Raw genomic sequence first — 20,675 nt, 5'->3', positions numbered from 1 at the left:
CTCCAAAGGTCTGTCCAGGCATTTCCTCGGATCTGACCAGTTTTCCCCTTTGGTTACAACACGTGTGCATGTCTGAGGATGCCGAGAGGGAGACTGCTGCTCAGATGTAACTCTGTAATTCCACATCCATCCAGCCTCTTTGATTAGATCCTTGGACTGTTTTTCTCTGTGTCTATAGCGACAGCAAAGACACACTATTGCTCACCTATGTGGATGTCCCCAGGTGCCAGCCACAGCAGTGGTGGGACAGCAGCACTGCTAGCAGTGTTTGCAGTGGGATTACGATTTGCTTCTCCCATCCCTGCAGTGTTAGAACTGTCACAGCAGCTGTGGCCAGGCTCACAGCACTAGTTATGATTATTGGCCCTTACAGTGCATCAGGTTCCTGTGTCACTGTGGTAGCTTACCCAAAAGAAGGGGGCAGAGCAAGATCAGCCCAAAATTCAGGGTTCCTTGGTAAGCTGAGACAAAGAAAGAGAAATAACTAGATTTAGGGAGATGGATGTGAGAATCAGCCTCACCATGTCGGGGTGACAGGGTGGCAGCCAATTCATGGCCCAATGTCAATGCAAGCATTTCCCCCAGTGTTAGAAACAAGCTCCTCGAAGTGAAACAGCCCCATCTTAGCACAGGTGCAGGATCTGGGCCCCTGTTTCCAGCCTCATGAGCTGTGGCTGGCAGAGTTTGAAGTTACCCAGGGTACAAACCGACGGTGCTGCTGTCTTTGGTGGGCGTCATGGATCTGTCCTTTAAACACCTCCAGACCAGGATTAGCATTACCCACTACCCCCCCCCCAACCTTCAGTGAGGGCGCCTGTTTTAAATGCAGCCGAGGGGTCCAAATTCAATCAAAGCCTCGATGTTTATTTAAAGTATTGAATGGCAACAAACAGGGCCCCGTGGGCTTGGACTGCAGACAGCGAGGACATGCTCAAGTCAATTACACTTGACAATGCTGTAATGGCTCATGGTAATGGCACCCCTCAGACCTCCCGGCTCTGCAGCGCCATCGGGGCTTCGGCCGAGGTGCCAGGGAGCCCGGCAGCATCTGCAATACAAAGGAGGCAAATGTATAACAGTCTTCAGCTAATACGGGGAAAAGGTGGTGTTTCGAGCCAAGCATGCGGAGGCAAAAACTGAAAGCCTCCCCCTCTCTCTCCCCACTCCCCCCCAAACCCCAGATAAACTTCGGGGAAGATGCTTTGTGTGAAACTCTGGATCTGATGTCCAGGGCGCCAGTGTAAATCGAGGTTCGCGCCCAGGAGAGTGTGTGTGTGGGATTTTTCTCTTCTTCCCGGTGTGAGTGCCGAGACGTTACAGGACGCGACCCCACAGCTGCCCCGGCTCTAGCAGCTCAGGTTCAAGGGCAGTGGGGCCGGAGTTCCCAGGGGGAACGGTGCTGGCGTAGTTTGACGAGGAGACTTTCTCCCCGGGCCCGGGCTGGACGGAGAGGCCGTGGTCCCGGCTCCCCGCCGGGCCGCAGCCCCCAGACGCCGGGCGAGGGGGACCCCCGGTCCCCCGGCCGGGCCGCGGCGGAGGGGGGAGCGCAGCGCCGCTGCTGTCCCACGAGGGCTCGGGTCGCGGGGCTGCTGGGGCAAGCGCTTAGCCTGGGGGAAGACTGCCGGGCTGACGGAGCGAAGAGTGAAGCCCTCGCTCTTTTGGTTCCTTTCCAAGCATTTTTAACAGAGGAAGGATGTAATAACATGCCACGGGCAATAAATCATAGGCTAGCTACTCCCCCTGGCTCCCCTCCCCCAGCCCCGGCGGTCCCGGCCCCTCTATAGAGGGAGGGGAGGAGGGGACTCCAGCAGAGCGCAGCAGCCGCCGGGACGAGCAGTCCAGCGCCAGCCGTGCGCCCCGCCAGCCGCCCCAGCATGGACCTCCGAGCCCTGGCTCTGCTCGCTTTCGCCCTGGCGATCATCTCCCTCTCGGAGGGTAAGTTGCTGCCGGGCCGCCGCCGCCCTCCCTGCCTGCCGCTTGCACCGCTCCTGCCTGCGGGCGCCGGGGAGCCCGGCCGGGAGTTACGGCCCCGCGGAAATCTCCGCTCTTCCCCCCTCTCCCCGCAGCTCGCCCGCTCTGCCGGCTCCTGCCGCGGCTCGGATGTGCGCGCCTGGCGCACCCCGAGCGATCGCTGTTGGGCGCTGGGAGCAGGCAGGCTCCCCCTCTTCTCTCGCTCGCTCGCTTTTTTTCAAAAGAAGGCTGGTCAAAGCGATCCTCTTTGCCAAACATCCCACATTGAAATCGGCTGGGGGAAGACTTTCAGCAGCGCTCGGTCTGCAGGGAGGTCGTTTCCTTGCAAAATATGCATATCGATTTCCCCTTTAAAAACCCATCCCTAAAAGTTGCAAGAAATGAGAAGCAGGCGGTTGTTCGGTTTTCTGTCCTGTGTCGTGATCTATCTTCTCTCCATCAGGGCAGAACTGAGCCAAAGCTGTCACTCAGCAGGAATTCACCGCACCCCCGGCGAGGGGGCGCGGAGAGGTTTCGAGGGGGGGGTGGGGGGGGGGGATGTGCGAGGAGAGGAGAGGTGCAGTGGCGCTGGCACTGGCGAAGGCTGGGCAAATGCGGGCAGCGACACCGCGGCCGCTCCCCCCCGACACCCCCCCCCCGACCCCGCACAGCGCGGCAGCGCCGTCTCGCAGCCCGCCGGGCCCCGCGGTCCCGCCTGTCCCCCCGGAGCCCGGGCGCAGCGGCAGCTGGCCACCTTGCTCGCCAGCCGGCCGCCCTGGCAGCCGCCGGGCGCGGGCAGCCCCGAAGACCGCGGCAACCTGCGTCCCGCATCCCGCGGGGAGCGCTGTGCCGCGGGCTCCAGGGAGCGGGGACGGCCGGGGCAGCTGCACGCCCCACGCGTGGCGGGGCGGGGGGCTGTCCGCAGCCTCAGGGCATCTCCCGGGCGCTCCTCCTGCGGCTGGTTTCTTTCCTGGCAGAGATTTGCCACCTTTTGTTCCCTCATCGAAATCTTGGTGGCTGGGTAACGAGCGCCCTTTCAATCCTCCGATCCCATCTTATTCTCCCATTCTGCCGACCGAAACTTGGGTGTTCCCCACCCAGGGCGGCAGAGGATGCCCTCCGGTGCCCTCTTTGTTTAGCCTGAGAGAGTTAATTGCTCCCGTGTACTTCGCCGACGCCTTTCCACAGTACTCTCGCTGCAGCAACCGCGGCCCGGTGAAGCGCACGCAAAGCTGGCGCGGAGCAAGCGCTGCCGCGCAGACCCCAGCAGCAGGGAGGCCCGGCCAGGTGGGCTCCCCCCGCCGCGCTGGGGCTGCGGGCTGAGCAGCGAGGGCGCAAGTAGCCAAGGCAAACCCGGGGGCCGCGGGTGGCAGGGCCAACCCCGGCCCCCCGCCCTCGCCCTGCACGGCAGCACCCTTTACCTGACAGCAAACGGCAGCGGGTATCTTTATAGCAGGGTAAACATGTCCGGGACCCTACTACCTGAGTGAGGAAACGGCTTTTTTGTAGAAAAGTGGCGTAAGGAGAGAGACCTCACCGGCTTCCAGTGATGAGTGAAGTTTTTTGCCTACATCTTTGCATGTCATGTACTGCTCTCAACACTGATCCGGATGAGGGCTTCAAGGGCTAGCTTGTCCTGGAGGGCAGGTGAGCTCGGAATTCTTCCTAGCCACCCTGGTAGCGCTGTATCTGTCTATCACAGCCTCACTTCCCAGGGAAATGGAGCTGTTCTAGTGTTGTGAGCCCTCTCCTGATGTTGACAAATGCACCCTTGGATGAACAGGAGCAAAATGATGCTTCCATCAAATGTTTTGTCTGTTCATGCCCGGCTTGCTTGCCTGGATATAGCTTCCTTCTCCATTCAAGTGCCCAGAGCTTTCCAGCCCCTGCAGCCAGTTATGATGGTAACTTCACAGCAGAACTGGTAACTCACTTCCCTTTCTGCCCTATTCCAGCGTGGCTGAGGCAGGGCAGATCCCTGTGGGGTGAAATAGGTATCATCCAACGTTGCTACGTGGCCACTCTGTGAGGGAGATTTTTGTGAGTGCTTTTGTCTCTGGAGAGAATTTGCCAGCAAAAGTGGGTGTTCAGACATAGCAAAACTCAGCTTTGAGTTAGAAAACAGTTAAAACTATTTATTATTTTAAAAAAAACCCAAACTAAGAACCCTTTGGACCATTCTAGACAAGACCAAAATGAGTGTTCTGTTTTTCTTTTTATCTAAGGAAATAGGGCTGAAGGAATGACACTGAGATGTCTGAATAGCGTCTGGCTCTTCTGAAACTTGACTTTATTCACCCATTTTAATCAAATGTGCCAGACAGATAAAGGTCTCAAAAGTTCCATGTACCATCAGTTTCATGAAAACTGGTGTTTTCATGTAATAGTGCAATTAACAGACTATGCTAATTTGTCCTTCTGAGAGAATGGCTTCAGTGTTTATTAGACAGCAGAGAGCCCACAGATCATTAACCTTTGCAGTACAAATTTGTAGAATTGGCTTGATCAGCTCTACTGTGCATGGAACAATTTGGTTTGAATTTTGAAATGAGATAGGGAAGACCAGAAATGTCCCCTTCCCAAATCGTTGCCCCCAAATGACCCCTTCCCCCTCCTACTTTATGATGATAAGAGTTCATGTGTCAGAAGATGCCACATACAGGAGTTTTCCTTGGATTTCAGCCTTTCTGAGAGCAGAGTGAGCCACAGTCAACCTGGAGTGCTGGAGGGGCAGTGGCAGGAGATACTGGTTCCCTGTTAGTGATGCTGAGAGCTGACCCTGTTGGCGCCTGTGCTTCTGCTCCCTGGTGCTCAGTGCCTGCTGTGGATCGCCAAGCAAGGGGCACAGAAACACCAAAGGGATTCTTTTGCTGGGAGGGGCGTTGGCATTCCACCTTGCACTGGGGGTGACAGAAGAACATCAAATGCTGGGGCTTCCCCTCTTCCTTTCTGTGCTGGATGCCCTTTCTTGGGCAGGAAACAACTTTGGGGCTCACAGACATGTTAGTCACGGTTAAACTTTGCTCCTGATTTCAGGTAGTATGTATGGGATTGAAAGTCCCTCTTCCAGTCTCAGGACAGGATTGCTTTCTCAAATCATAGATCTGGACAGTTTATCTCTTGTGTGTTGTTTAGGATAAAGCTTGCTTAAACTTGGTTGATACAAGGTTGCAGAGACACTTCCACTGCAGCTGTGCTATGTGTTGCATTGACTGCATTCAATTTCAGCCTCCCTTTCCTATACAGACTCACTGATGTGTAGCTATCAGGCACAGATTTGTAGTGGGAAATCCTAGCACCTTTCTCCCTCCCTTCCACATGCATACTAGTCAGTCTAGTGCATGTTCAGGGGGCTCACCCTGCAGCCTGCCTTCCTCCTCCCCCTGCAGATGGGAGCTACTTCCATTTTTAACTCATATATTGTATCACTGTTTGGACTCCTATAAAACTGATAGAAAAAGGCCTCCAATTTAGTTAACTCACAGTCCGGATCCTAGTGTGAATCTGGAACAACTCTGCTTACACTGATGAATTCCTTTCTGCTTGCCCAGCCTGCCTGTGGAATCTGATTCTGGCTCATCTCTTGGTGAAGGCACTTGGAAGACAGGGTTTTCCCTCCTGAGGACAGGGTAATTTCATCCTGTTGTCTGTGGTTATATGTGCTAGGGACAGGCATTGGTATATGTGCAATATATGCAGATCAGATGCACTTTGAAAAGCTGTCTCTTTTCTCACCTTCCTAGATGGCATTTTAGGGATTCCAAGCCTTTCCCTGCTTTTTAGCTCTCCATCTGCCTTTAAGCAAACTGGGTTTGGATGCTGTGAGTGCTCCTGTGTGGCTAAATAAACAGGACGGCAGTTTGCCATGTTGGATCTAAAGCCCTGTCAAATGTAGATCTGACCATCTACAGCATGAGCCAGACCTTATGGGTTAGCTATATGAATTTAATTCCTCCCAGAGGCTGAAAACTGCTCCACTGGGAAATTGTTTAAAATCTTAGGCAGCTCCTTCTAGACTTCCAGGCAAGGCTTCTGTGTTTGTATTTTAGCGTGCACGGAGCTTTGAAGCTTTGAGGCTTACGCACAGAGTGAGGACCTTATTTATGTGCACTTGCTTGCCAGTAATTAAGCTCTCCCATGGAGAAGTCAGGTAGCAGAACTGCATCAGAGGCTGTGGTGAGCAAGTGCCAGGCTGCTTTTCTCCCTTCTGCATGCATATACATTGGTGATTTTTAGCCTAGGGAGCTAAAATTAATTCTGTCCCTAGTGATGCCGGTGACAAACCTCTCATACAGTCTGGTGGGCCCTGATCAGTATATGGAGAGTGCACTGTCTGATAACTGTCTGCTCCATTGCTGTTACTTTGCCACAGGCTGGGAGTTCAAAAGACTCCAAATCTCTCCTGCCAAACCACTGTGATCTCGCATCTCCGAGTCGCACCTCCTTGTGCGAATATCTCGACTGGGAGTAAAGGTTGGCCGTAGTGGAAAGGTCAGCCGCTGGGCCCTGGGAAAGCCTGAAAGACTCAGGGCTTTTCTGTAGCCAGTAAGTCCCCCGTGAAAAAAGCCTGCACCTGAGCCGAGCGGTTTTGATCTGAACTCTTTGGAATTCATCGCTTTCTTCTGGCTACCTTCTAATTTGGCCTCGGGTCAAAATCATTTGACAAGAACAACACTGAGGACAAGTGCCCCCCTCTTTTGGCCTTTATCTTGTCTAATTACCAGGAGCATCCCTGCACAATGGAGCGGCTCCTTATTCTAATCTCTTCTTCTTTACTTATCTCCATTTTGTCTCCCTCTTTTGTCTTCCAAAATCCCACGCACTGTTATTGAAAGGCTGGGTACTCGGGTAAAATGATTGTGCTGTGAGCTGTGGGCAAATGCCCTCCCAAAGCTACAGCTTTTTTATCGCCTTTTTTCACCTGCATATTTGAAAGGAGTTTCTGTCAGCCCTGGTCTGTGTTACTGTGCTGCTGACTGGGAGCAAGATGGAGTAACGTGCCCTTTCTCTCCCGTGTCCTGCAGAGAAACCTGTCAGCCTGACTTACCGATGCCCCTGTCGATTCTACGAGAGCAACGTGGCAAGAGCCAACATCAAGCACCTCAAAATCCTCTCGACACCCAACTGTTCACTTCAGATTGTGTAAGTCACGCTTTCCAGCTGGGTATAATCTCAGGTGTCAAAAAGAAGTCACACAGCTGGTTCCTGATTTGGTGGCTGCAATTCTGTCTCATGCCATGATTTCCAATTTGTCTCTTCACCCCACGTGTCAGATACAGCTGGATCCTGCTTTACCCCACACAAAGTAGCCCAGCTAGATGCTTTCCAACTGTGTTCTACCTCTGTGATCTGCCTGTGACTATGACCCCATGTCCTGTTCCCCCATTGGGTATGTGAGAAGGAATGTCAGACAGGCTGTCCATTGCCTTGGATGTGGAGCTTCACACCTTGGGGGAAAGACTACAGTGGTCTGAGTCTTCTAATGCTCCACTTCTCCATAAAGAGGAGCTAAATAAGCAAAAAGGAATTCCTGGATTTCCTGTAGACTCCACAGGAGGTACATGTGCTGGCCTGATCTAGGGACACACTTAACAGGCAGTGACTGACTCCACTAAATCACAGATCACAGCAAGACAGAAATGATGGATTCCCAACAGAAAAATAACCTCTTCATTTTTGATGAAAAAGAAACACTGATTTTCAGGAAAAAATGGGGTTGTAGATTTGCATGTGTGTGTTTTTAGGAAGGTCCTTTTGGTTCATTTGTTCATTGGTTATGCTCTCCCTCCTCTCCCAACTTCAAATTCTTCAAAAGAGAAAAAATAGCATTCATCTTTTCATTGCAAGGGAGCCTTACTACTATCAACTTCTGCTGACCTCTGCAAGAGGGTCTCAGTGATTAGATTGGGTTTCTGTGCAGTGCTCCCATCACTAGATCTGTCTTCTGTTCATGCCAGGCTCTTCCAGTTGCAACTCAAATGCCGTAGAAATCCATTCTTTGTCATCCAAAACATTTCTGCACTCAGAAAACTGATGTGGTTTCATGAGATTTCTCAGGAGTGTACAGATATGTTGAAGAGCATGTATCCATTCATGATCCAGTTTATATTCATATGATTTTTTTCTTTTTTAAATCACTCTAGGTAGATCATACAAATTTTCTCATGCATGCTTCTGCCTTAGGATTTGGTGGAGGAGGACAGTGAGAAAAATATAACCCTCAGCTGACAAATAATTTCCTTTCACAAAAATGGTAAAACCAGCTGTGACTAACTCTGACCTCTACCTATAAACAGTTTTGGAGGCAAGCATCCAAAATGCAGTAGTGTATGGATTTGTACTCTGGGACTGTTAATGGATGTCATAAGGGTCCCAGTGCTAAGGCTTTGTAGAGGATTTGGAATTTTCTGGAGTAGTTCCAAGAAAAGACAGGCATTTAAGAAGGGATAGAAGATACATTTATCTCTTAATTAACATGGGATCATAGTCATTAGATATAGGTAAGAGCATCAAATGCAGAAACTAAACCGTTCATGTTCTTGTCCATTCCTCACACAAATGTGTGTGTTTCCAATGTGATTAGTGACACACAGAACACATGAACCTGTAATTCATCATCTTTTGTTACTTTAAAGGTACTTAAAAACTCACCTCCAAATACCCCGGAAGCATCATGGGTTTGAATTAGGTCTTTAATGAAACAGAAGCTGAAATGGAACCAAAACTAACATAAATCTCTCATCTTGATTTTTAGCATACTCTGCATTTAGTGGATAAGCTTTATACAGTGAAAGTGTAGGTAACTTTAAAACTACCATTTTTAGGAACGGAGAATCTCAGTAAAATCATGTAGTTTCAAGGAAAGATTTTTTTTTTTTGCACCCTTTATGGTTGAGGGGAATTGTACCTGAACGAAAAGCCTAAGAGCAGGCTTTTCTATTGGAAGTCATCTCTTCAAATCTAGAAATCTTTTCTTTGAATGTCTACTTCTAGAAAGCCCACCCTAAATTAATTCTCTGGTTTTCAGTACAGGAAATTAGGCATTTTTGGCACGCAATTAATTGCATCCTAAAGTAGACATCTAACGCAGTTCAGATTTAACGCTCCATACAATTGCCTAGGTCTCTGCTGTGACTGTACAAGGAGCAAGGACTGACAGGCTCAGAAATGTTCTAAAAAGTAAACGTCTTAATATTAGGTGAGAGGGACTGCATTGCATGTGGCTGGAGGCTAGTTACGTATGCTTTTGGTTCCATACCCTGCGAGTTCCCAGGCATTGCTAACATCAGCAGTTCCATTCTTACTCTCTGTTGGTATCACTTCACTGGAAATACTCCAGCTTGGCACTGCTGTAAGGAAATATGAATTGGGCCCATTCATCTCTTTATTGGCACAGGGCTTGCAAGACTGGCTCTTCGATGTGTTTATGTTACAGCTGTGTTCTTGCACAACTTCAGACCAGGGAGCCTTTTTGACCTGTTATTTCTTACGCCATAGTTTTATATTCTGCAGATTTCATTTTACAAAGTGGGGAACATTTTGGCTTCCATCCAGCAAAATGCTTAAACAAATACTGAACTTATTCCTATGGGCATTTCCCTGAAATTGCTGTTCTTGGCACTTTTGCATGGCAGGCAGGCTGTTTAAGGGGAAATTTCTGAGCAGCTGGGGCAGAGGCAGGGTGCTTCAGGGAACATGGGAGACCACAGCACTCTCAAGAGGCCCTGAGATGCCTGGAGGGTGAGACCTGCTGATGCGGGTGAAAAACTATTTCTACTGCTTCTGTATGAAAGATGCAGATAGCCCAAATGCCATATTCACAGAGAAGTCAAATCAGCTAAACAGGGAAGTGCAGCTTGGACATCCAGGAGAAATCCCTCAGGAGGTTTTTGCTTTTGTTTCTAGTGCTGAGTGAATACATGAGGGAGAACTTGCCTCTGGCACTATGGTACTTCCAGTTGTTTTCTTGCCATCAACCTGTTAGTTCAGTCTTGTATAAAACAGAAAGCCAAGAGTGACCAAACCCTTTCAGAACATCCAAGAGGTATGGTTTCGTGCCTGTCCTCAAAACATGTCAAACTTCAATTTTGGGTTGAATCTTAAAGCTGTTCTTAATTACTTGCAAAAATGACCTGTATTTACCATGTCGGTATTTCCAAATCAAATTTAGCTGTTGTTGGCACTGAACTCATAACAGCGCAGTATGAATTGGAAAACTTAGATTCAAACTCTGTATCTGTCCTGCCCCTACATGCATCCCAGTACAGACTGCAAGAATCCGCATAAGAGGAGACAGATGGTACCAGTGCTTTGAAACCAGGGGTATTTATCATAGGTGCCTCGAGGATGGCAGGGACAACCCATGCTCTTCATGGGTTAACTGAGAGCAGGACTGGCACCCAAGGAAAATAAAGCATCTGGGGGTGGGTAGTGGGTGTGGGCTGAGGAGCAGTTACACACTAGACTCACTCTGACTTTTCTCCTTTGGCAGTGCAAGGCTCAAGAGCAACAGCAAGCAAGTGTGCATTGATCCCAAGTTAAAGTGGATCCAGGAGTATCTGGAAAAAGCTTTAAACAAGTAAGACAAGAGACAAATGGACTTAACAGCTAACATCCTGAGTTATTAAAGGGTAGAACATTAAGGGCTGGCTTTTACTATGTGGACAAAGTACTCATGGAATCAGATATTGTTTTGAAAATGGGTTTGGAGTTGACCTAGTCTGTATGAAAACAACAGCTTCTAGTATATTCTAAATGTTAAACTAAGAGTTTTGCCAAGGCCTGAGGCAAAAACTATCCTTATGAATCTGTTCTGGGGTACCCAGCTCATCCTCTTTTAAAAAAAGCCGTTCTCCCAAGGAAAAGGCTTCCTTTATGCCCCCTCTTCCCCAAGCCAAACTACAATTACTTCAGAATCTATATTGTTCCAGTTTCTTTGGAGCCCCTCTCCATGTTACACTGTGGGGGTCTGTTTGCACAGGCAGCTGAGGCCTAGGGGGTCTTGGCACTAAAAATTGTTTCTCTGCTGGGCAGTGTGGAGTGCTATTAATATCAGCCAAGGCGAGATGCGCCGCCATGAATAAGGCTCTCCCACAAGGCCAGGGGAAAACCAGCCATACTTGGCAAATTCAGACTTTTAAAATCTATTTTTATTCCCCTTGAAAGCGGGTGATCCTGGCTACTCTGAGGTGGACCCAGCCTGTCTCCGTTCAATTTTACGGTGAGCAAGAGCAGCACAGAGAACATTTCTGTGCTGAATTGCAGGGCAGGGCTTCAGCCTTCCTGGGATGGAAGATGAGGCAAGTGATGGTACAAAGAATTTCCTTTCTTGCCCAGAGCCCTGGGCTGTGCCTGATCAGCAGCAGCATTTTGGCCAGCAAGCCTACCTGTGCACTCAGTATCCCTCCCACCACATTCCCACCCCTCAGTAACCGCTGAACCTTTACTCCCCCTGCATCTGTAGGGTAAAAGCAGGGCTGGAATCCAGTCATTTGCAAAAGCAATGCATTCCTGGAGAAATGTGGGGAAGGGTATTGCCTCAGGGGAGATGTGAGGCAGTACAGGTAGCTGAATGCCCTCCACTGTTTGATTTGTAAATGCATCTGCCAAACAAGAGGTAGAGTTAAAAAAAAGAAGTCTTTGTTCCCCTGTGTTTTTACAATAAGCAGAGGGGAAAAAATGCAAAAATCCATAAGCAGAGAGATTGCTCCATGTGGCCCTTTTGGGACCACACTGGGGCCAAAATTGAGGAGGGAAGGAAGCCAGCTAACAAACTGACTGTGATTCCAGCCCTGACAGCTCTTCCCATCTCATCCGATGCTCAGTGCCTTCTTTGCTGCCACCGCTCAGCCCTTTTGTCCTTTGGGCAAATTCTCTGCAGGATAATCCAGGTTAATGGTGCCAGGATGGTTTTGAATTTAGGCACAACTGAATCCAAGAGCAGGATGTGGTCCATGCTGACTCTCCTAGGGGCTTGAGCTACTTTGTTTTCCAACGTGGGAAAATCCTCAAGCCCCTGCCTGAGTTTCTGTTTGCTGTCATCCCCAATGAAGTTCTTGGTGCTGTTCATAAGACCTAAAATTTAGGAGGCATTTAAGAAATTTGTAGGGTTGGGCAAATGTGACTGTGCTCAGATCCTGCCTGCCTCACTTAGGGGAACAACTCAGCTGGAACATGTTCTGCTCTCACTTCCACTAGTGAAGATCTGGGGCCAGCTCTACTGAAACCAGTGAGCCCATGCCCGATCTCCAGCCAGATTCTGTGTCTCATTTACCTAGTGCTAATCTAGAAGCAATTCTACTAATTTGGTGGATTTCATCATGGTTTGCATTGAGTAACAGAAGAGAATTTGGTCCCAGCTCTGTGAAATAAAATGAAAGAAAGCATATATCTCCATCACCTAATCCTGTAATCATGGCATTGTTTTCATTTTCCAACTAGTAATGCTAGCACCGGTGGCATTTTCATGCTTCACAGACAGTCAGAACTCTGTCTGTAGCATTTTCACAAAGCATGTTTTTGATATATTTTAGTGCACAGCTCTGACTTCTTCAGTGAAATGTACTTTGGAATATATTTATAGCGCATCAAACAATTCATATATTTGAATTGGAGCCATATGAATGTTGGTAGTTTAAAACACCGATATCCCTCTAAACTACTAACAGCTTGTAAAATAAATATATATAGATCTATAAATGTTAATGTAGCTATCAATTTCAATCAGCTATATATTATATTTTTTCACTTGTACTGAAATTGTATGAAATGTGACATTACCCTATATGCACTAGCAATAAAATGGCTAATTGTTTCATGTTATGAAAACCCAATTGTACATGGGAATTTATTTTTCTGGAATAAAATCAATACGTTTTGTAGAAAGGGCTCTTGTAATTGCTTAAGTGAAATCCAAACTGTCAAGACATCTTAATCTATACCAGTGCTTCAATATGAGAGTATCTTCTGTGCTATCATCTGCAGCTAAGGGCAAAGAAAAAGTCATGGAATATAGTAGTCCGATACAGTTGATTGTGAAACCAGAGATGGCTTTTAGTAGGGAGTTATTTTGATCACTAATTCTGCTTAGCCTTTATTATTGCTTTATATTCATCACATCTCCATGTAATATACACACTTATGAGACATCAGTAAAATACATTCAGGCTATCAAGAATCCAAATTTCTTAACTGGCTTTAAAAATCATTGCGCAGCTGCTGTGGCCAACATCATTCAACATTCATCCATGTTATAGACAAGGGGCAAATTAGTCCTTTCTTGAAATAACTAACAAATCCTGTATCACTTCCAGGCAATCCCTGTCATCATTTGCAGTACATTGACTGCCTTTTTCTTCTTCCTTAACGCAAGGATATGCAAGATCAGACCCTTGCAGAGTTATCAGAGCCCAAAATAAACAGACACCAGCTTGTCTGCTGTCATGTTAATACAGTCCCACCTCAGAACTTCCCTTAGTCTGAGATGATGGAGTTCATTAAGCTCAGTGGCTACTACTGGCACAGATGAGAGAGCTGATGGATCTGGAGAAGATAGAAAAGTCAAATAGGAAAAACCTTTCCCTTGAGCCTGCTGGGAGAAAGGAAAGGAAACTCCCAGCTTCTAGGAACTGACTGTGATGGGAGCCAAGCCCTGCTGCTGCCTTCCTACACAGTATTTGTAAACCCTGGTGTGACTGCTCGTCCTAGTTTCTGACCTCATTTGTAAATAAGGGCTGAATTACAACATGCCAAAACAACTACCTCCTGATACCCTACCAAGCCTGTGCTGGGTGAATGCCCCACACAGTGGAGGACAATGTAGGTGACTACCTTTACAGCCTTGTTTTAAGACACTAAATGTCCACAAATTCCATAGAGTAACCACCAGTTCTTGTTGATTGATGTCAGTTGGAATGCTGGGTGGGAAGCCAGAAATCCATCCATCCATCCTCTGCTTTCAATTGTACCTTGGGGTCTACTATGTGGATGGTGAGGCTCCTGGCTGACAAGTTCTGGCAGGCGTTTGGGGAGACTTCGGTGTTTTGGGGAAAAGAGTTGTTCTGGCTTCAGAATTTGTAAATGTCCTGTCACCAGGGAACTTCCGTTTGCCTAGCATTCCTCTGAGGCAGAGGGTATATGAAAAGGCATGTTACCTTGGTTTGCACCCTGCCAGCAGGATGTGAAGGGACCATGGGATAAATGTGAATAAGGCCTTTGTATATGAATAATTTATGGCAGTCTTTTTGTATTTTTCTTTTGATTTAGACCACGTCATCGCACTCATAAAAAAAAGCAACAGAAGAAACGGGGCCCACTCTGCCCTTCCCGTGCAACACCACTAAAGTCTCCAGGGAGAAAGAATGGTAGGAGGCATTAGTTTCTGAGCTGGGATACCTCAGATTCAAGTCCCTGCTCTTCCACTGACCATCTTATGTGACCTTCGGCAAATACATTAGCCTATCCAGACTTCCATTTTTTCCCATATTTGTTGAGGGATAATATCTGTACCCTCCCTTCAAAGGGATAATACTCTTAAAGCAGGGGAAAGTTTTCCCACTTTACAGATGGGAAAATGGACACCCAAAGAGGCCAAAATAACCCTGAAGCAAAGCCAAAGTCAGAAACATGGTAAAGGTTTTGGAAGCTCTATTTCTTTTAGCTGGCCATATTCCTGCAATACCAAACTGACAGAGTTAAACTGTAAATAACAGCTGTGAATTTGTCACTGGTGTTTTTGACAAATGACAAATGAAATGCTGGGTGGTGACAACATGATTTGCTGTGTTGGTGACTGGTTGACACCTCTCCTATGGGAGATGCTCAGCAAGTCCCAGAGAATGGTGTTACATATGCCAATGCTCTGGATGTCCCAGGTTTTTTCCTACCAGGATGGTGTATCCTGCCTTTCTGCACCGGTAGGTGTGGGATATTGGAAAAGATATCTTCAGAGAGGAAAATTTTGCTTATGGCTTAGTCATCCTCTTTATACCTGGATGAATTTTCCAAGGCTACCTTCACTGAGAGTAGCCACAGCTGTGTCTGACTGTGGTCACACAGTCTTAGCTGTCCAGCAGGCATTGAAAGGGATGTTTGTTCTGATCCTTTAGGCTAGACAAGACATGCTGGGACACCAGGGGTTTTGAATACCTGGTGTTTACTCTCTGACACTTGTAACTGAGCCTTAGTGACCTCATCTAGATTGCAAAAGGCCAGTCAGCCTGGAGCAGGAGTAGGGGTCACTTCAGACAAACCCTGGAGGCCACCAGCACAGACTGGCTCCTTATTCCGAGTGAACCCTGCACACAATACACTTGTACTTTGCTGTGATGCCTAACACACCACTCCCACTGGGTACCATGCTCACACTGAGCATGGGAGACTTGATTTTTCTGTCTCCTACCCTGAACTCCCTACCTCTGCACTTAACACCTCACATATTTACTGTACAGCGTGTGGCTGCTTGTCCTCCCCATCATCCCACCTTCACAGGGCAACTGGTCACCACAAGCTGTGATGTGCTACCCAGCAGCTCACAGCAGGTGAGGTCCCAGAGCAGGGAGGCCATGGGGATGGCTCCTGGCTGGGCAGCACACTCAGGGGCCTCGCTCTCTAGCCACACTATGGTGCGAGCTGAACACCAACAAGAGCAGAGCATGGGCTGTCCTCTGTTCCCCCATCTTCACAGAGATCTGGAACCCCGTGGAGCTGTCCATGATCTCCAGCAGAGCTGTAGGGTAGGGGCAGGTAGAGGAGACATTAGCAGTGCATTTGCTCCACTACTGGGACTGCTCACAGATGATTAATCCTTCCTTTCCCTGCTGGTTTTTTTTTGCCAATTGTCTTTGCCCACTGATAATTCCCTGCTCTGGCTTTCAAGTCCAGAATAAGCTTCCTAGCCAGCCTTCCTTCTATGTTAGCTCTGAACACCTTACTAACTGTGATGAGCACAACCTGCCCAAAATAACTCCCATTACTGGGTTTGCCCTGCTGGGCACCTAGTAGCTGCTCATGGAGAACTTCCCCCAAAATGTTTGGCAAATACTGGTTGGAGGGGCTGCAAAATGCCTTTGGGTTAATCCAGACACAGATTTGCTGTTTGACTAGGCCTGATATCAAAGCTTTTGCAACTGAAATAAACCTTAATAGTGTTTCACTCTGTTCTTCATCAACAGGAGGTTCAAGATGTAAGAGGCAAGCATTGTAAGCCGTCTACAGGATTTCTTACTGTAGGACCCAGAGAGCAGATAACCAGTATTAGGGAATGAATACATTTCACTATTACCGTGCAGCACAAAAGCAACGCTTCATACATTTCCAAAGGTTTTTTATGTTTGGGTTTGGGGGTTTTTTTGCACAAATTGGCTTGCTTTCACAGTGCTATTTTTATATAGTAAGATGTAACTATTTGAGAAAAAAAATGTTTTTATACATAAAAATAAACATATTTTTATGAAAAAGTATGTTTATTACCTGGCACTGAGGGCAGATATGAATTTAAACTAACCCTGTGTTATTACATAATATTTTATTTCTTTTGCTATGTAGAGGTCCTGCTTTATTTAACTTTCTTTTGGTTCATGCAAGTCTCCTGGAGTTTTAAACCTAGAAGGACATGAACTGTACAGTGCAATGATGTTGTGTAAGTAGTGGAGGAACTCATTGCCTCCAGAAGTCACCGAGGCAAAGAACATAGGAAGGCTAAAAAGCATCAGACATTGATGAAAGTGGACAACATTACCATGGGTGGCATTTATAGGTATCTTGGGTGAGAGATTAAACTCAGGGCTACAGGGCTAAAGCCCTTCTCTGAAGATTAGAGACCTTGGTGACAGCTATGGCAACTGGGTCAATGTACATTTGGTGTATTACAAGGTGCTAGTACTTGATTTGTAGTAGTTATACTGGGAGCCACAACACTGATCTGATGTCACCTGTCATTTCCTATGTTCTTGTGCTTCTGATGACAAATTCTAGCACAAAAAAGAATGGTTTATTAAAGGTCTCACCACAAGATCATGTTGCAAGTTGTTGGAGGAGTCAGATATGCTGCCATGCACCAGGTGTCTCTTCCCACCCATCCACAGGAGGTGGCTTCATCTCGCCTGGCTAATTTTGCACTGAAATAGGCATAGATGCATCCACGTGACCCTTCACCAAGGAAGCTGTGGCCTCGGCTATTGAACAGTCACACATACCTGAGAGCAGTGACATCTTTGATTGCTCCAGAGATACCTAGAAGAGGATGTCTGGCCATATCTTTGGAGAAGAGATGCCTGGGGCAAGAGAGGGTCTGACCAATTTGTGGAAGGAGTGGTGTGTCTTGGGTGTGAAAATGAAGGCTAATGCTCATTGTTCACCAACGGCCGTGGCCCTGTTTGCTGGTGAACAGGATAGCCTCTGTAATTTCCTTTGCAAAGTACACCCAGGGACAGGTACCACATGTTGCACCAATCCCCTCAGCCAGAAATGTCTTTCTCCGATTCTTACCTATATACACTATATCTTTGCTATATAGTGTATTGAAAAACACCTGCAGTACTGCAATAATCATGTTATACTGTGCATTGGAATCTGGGCAGAAGCAAATTTGTGCAGCACAGTGCTTGTGTTTGTATGTATCTGTGTGTATTGTAAACAAAAAAATGTAAGATTGTGGGGGTTGATTTTGAGCGGGTTGTTTCAGAAGGAATCTTCTTTATTCCCTGCAGCCTGTGTTGGGAACACTGAGGGGGGTGTTTCACTAAGCTCTTCTTTTTGTGGCAGGCATCTTTAGTGCCAAAGAGACGCTTTGGCTAGCCAGGGACTGCCTTATTTCCATGTGGATTCAGGTAAAAATCTTGTATTTTCCTCTCTGTGAAACAGTGCTGTTACGGAGAGTGCTTCAGCTGGGACCACATCACCTCATTTGCTCTAAAGTAGAAATCAACTGCTGTGCCTAAAATGTATGTCTGTGTGATTTTTACATTCCTTCTAGTGTTATCGTGGTGCTTTTAAGTATATTGTGTCTCTTTTTTGAAAGGTCTGATACCACTGTACTTGATGAGAATTGAGTATTGATTTAGTGTGAGAAAGGTCAGATCCTCTGTTGTAAGTGTAAAGACAGACAGAACTTTTATGAGAAAACTAGTTTCTTATATCTTCCCCGGACTGTACTTTATATCCTAGGATCCATCTCCTGTCCCCATACATGCACCTGAAATTGCTAGTAGTTTGTCAGAGGCAGACATGTGAGTGTCAAAGCCAAGAATGTCTGTCTTTGGAGAAAATGTCGAATCTTGGTACTGATACAGACCCGGAGCTTGTCCTTCTCACGCAGGAAGGTGCATTCTTCACACATGCTTCCCATCAAAGGACAGCTTCAGGTCTGATCGATTCCTATTGGAGTAAACAGAGAATTAAATATTCCTCTGATTTTGATTCAGCAGCATACCTTGCTAATGATGATAGGGGCCATGAAGATTTTGTTTCTAGGGGAAATATTTTCTCTCCAGTGAAAAGATAGGGTGGGTAGATGTGACTACAGCCTTGCCAGTGCTCTGCTGCAGTCCTTGTTAACAGGGAGTGCATCTGCAGTCAGCACCAGCAGGGAAAGGTGTCGGGGGACATGCCAACCTCCTCACATTACAGCCTGGGAAAACAGACCACTTTGACAGAAGCATTGAGATGGGCAGTGCTGGAGCACCCAACCAGACCCTGGGGTCCTAGCTCTGGACAGTATAGCCAGGTGGCAGAGTTACTGCAGGAAATGGGGTTACCTGTCAACCTTCTCTTCTGGGGGCAAACTAGTGAGTGTTGCAAGGGTAGACTTGCTAAAGGAAGGGCTTTTGCTCCTGGGAGAAGTGCATGAGTAGCAGCGGGAAGGAAAGGGACTCCCTGCAAGGCTAGGGAATATTTACAGTCAGGTGGTGGTTGTCTGTGTGCCTGTGGGCTGTCTGCCCCTGGCATTCCTTGAGACTCACACTGTGACCTGGGCCCTGACACCGCTGCGCTGGTGACAATTCACTATTTGTGTAGCTGAGACTACTCAAGGCATGGGGCTGCTCTTGGGCACCAACACCCTCCCTCACCTGGGCAAGGTTGAGCACAGTGTGAATACAGGGGTGGCACAGACCCGGCCAGGATTAACTGAATAACTTAACCAAGTAACTTAAGTAAGATCCTGATAAAAGCTTTCTCCTGCTTTAAACCAAAATTCAACCTTGAGCAGGAAGCTTTGCTTCTTGCATGACACATTGGGAAGAGCATCCATGCCCTTCACACTAGAGAAGTCAATTACTTGGCTGCCCCAGCTTCCCTGTGCTACCCTGTGCATCACATGCTGTTCCTCTCCTGTGCACACCATGGTCTCAGGCTGAGAAGCAGCACTAGCAGAAACCTGCTCTGGGAGAACAATTCATTTTCCTTTCTGCCTTTAACTGTTGACCAAAGACTGAATCAGGGAAAGGAAGCATGGGGAGATAGGAGTGATGTAGGGTCCACACATGAAGAGAAAGAGGGGAAAGAGAACACTGAACTGGTGCTGAAAAAGCAGCTTCTGTAAATGTGAAATCATCACGTGGTATTTTCAAAGTGCAGCTGGCGAATCCTAAGGTTGATTTTTTTTTTTTTTTTAAGAATAGATGGTATTTATTGCTGTGCCAATTTATATTTATACTAGCTTTATACTTGTATGTATGAATATCTTATCTGAATTCTGCCTGAGGAAGGATGAAAGGTGACTTTCTGATGTGTTTTTAACTAAGGTGTTTGAGCAAAGATGACTGTTCATTTTGCAATGAAGGCTATATTGGAAGTTAAATATAAACATTTCATTGAAAATGCAGTTCCTATAGAAGTTTTTGTTGCTATTTCCCCTTCATTAGCATCTAGAGGGTTCTTCTTTTCTCTGGCAACTTGTTTTGAGTGTTGTGACTTATAGTAACCAGAGGTTTCTGAGAAATCACCTAAAATCTGGATTTTTTTTCTTTACCAACATCCCACCAAGACAAGCCTTGTCTGCAAACATGAAACTGGTGGCCACAGAGAAAACATGTATCATGATGAAAGGGCTGCATGAACCTCCTGTCTTCCAATTCTTAAGAACTCAGTGTTGTCAGATTGTGGTAAATACTGTATATTTTTATTAAGTAAAAAGAAATATCTTCCCAAATAATGTGAAAAGGGTTTTGTATTTGTGTTCCTGTAAGGCAGCTTTTTTGGAGGAGTTATATTATGCTTTTGAAATTACTCCTTATATATTTTTAAAAACACTTTTATATTGTTGTAATTTCTCCCATAAATGTGTATGTACTTAAAATTTTCTTAATAAAAATGTCTATATAAATGAAATTGTTACTTGCTTCTGATTTTTTTTCCTCACAAACAGCTAAAAGCTTCACATCAGAAAAACCATTCAGATATAGTTTAAGTGTCCAGTTTCAAGGATGCTTCTTGTAGCCCCATGGGATCAGACTCTCTTAAGGAAACCACAGGGTTTGGCAGGGAGCAGCAGCCTAGCAGATTGAAATGTGCCATCTTCAAAAGGAAAGGCTTAACAAAGGCTTAACCATTTGCTCTCTAAGCAGAAACGCAAACTTTTTAAACTCCCCCCCCCCCCCCCCCCCCCCGCCCCCCGCTTGTCTCCTGCAGCAGGTTGACTTCAATAGAACTGGAAACTGAGCTGGTTTTGCTGCAGAAACAGGGATGTCATCGTTGTCTGTACTGGGGAAGGGATGAGGTTCTCTGAA

At 46.9% G+C, this 20,675-nt stretch overlaps 1 protein-coding gene across 2 annotated transcripts; it reads left to right on the top strand.

Moving 5' to 3' along the window:
* The first annotated feature begins 1,826 nt into the window (after positions 1 to 1,826).
* CXCL12 (C-X-C motif chemokine ligand 12) lies at positions 1,827 to 20,316 on the top strand. Of its 2 annotated transcripts, XM_074907391.1 has the most exons (5): positions 1,827 to 1,935; positions 6,975 to 7,092; positions 10,442 to 10,528; positions 14,215 to 14,312; positions 16,122 to 20,316. In XM_074907391.1, the coding sequence occupies exons 1-5, from the start codon at positions 1,875 to 1,877 to the stop codon at positions 16,151 to 16,153; spliced, it is 396 nt and encodes a 131-aa protein (XP_074763492.1). In that variant the 5' UTR covers positions 1,827 to 1,874; the 3' UTR covers positions 16,154 to 20,316. The 2 variants fall into 2 exon arrangements, with proteins under 2 accessions (XP_074763492.1, XP_074763493.1); XM_074907392.1 differs by lacking the exon at positions 14,215 to 14,312.
* The last annotated feature ends 359 nt before the right edge of the window (positions 20,317 to 20,675 follow it).

The sequence above is a fragment of the Athene noctua genome, chromosome 5 (genome assembly GCF_965140245.1).
Source record: "Athene noctua chromosome 5, bAthNoc1.hap1.1, whole genome shotgun sequence".
In the NCBI taxonomy this organism is placed as follows: Eukaryota; Metazoa; Chordata; class Aves; order Strigiformes; family Strigidae; genus Athene; species Athene noctua.
The sequence above is the reverse complement of the archived record's forward strand: the minus strand, read 5'-3'. Positions and strand labels throughout refer to the sequence as shown.

Excerpts from the sequence above, each read along its gene's own strand:
- CXCL12 (XM_074907391.1), top strand. The coding sequence starts at position 1,875 with ATGGACCTCCGAGCCCTGGCTCTGCTCGCTTTCGCCCTGGCGATCATC. Across the intron at positions 1,936-6,974 it reads GATCATCTCCCTCTCGGAGG|AGAAACCTGTCAGCCTGACT; the intron begins GTAAGTTGCTGC and ends CGTGTCCTGCAG. Across the intron at positions 10,529-14,214 it reads CTGGAAAAAGCTTTAAACAA|ACCACGTCATCGCACTCATA; the intron begins GTAAGACAAGAG and ends CTTTTGATTTAG.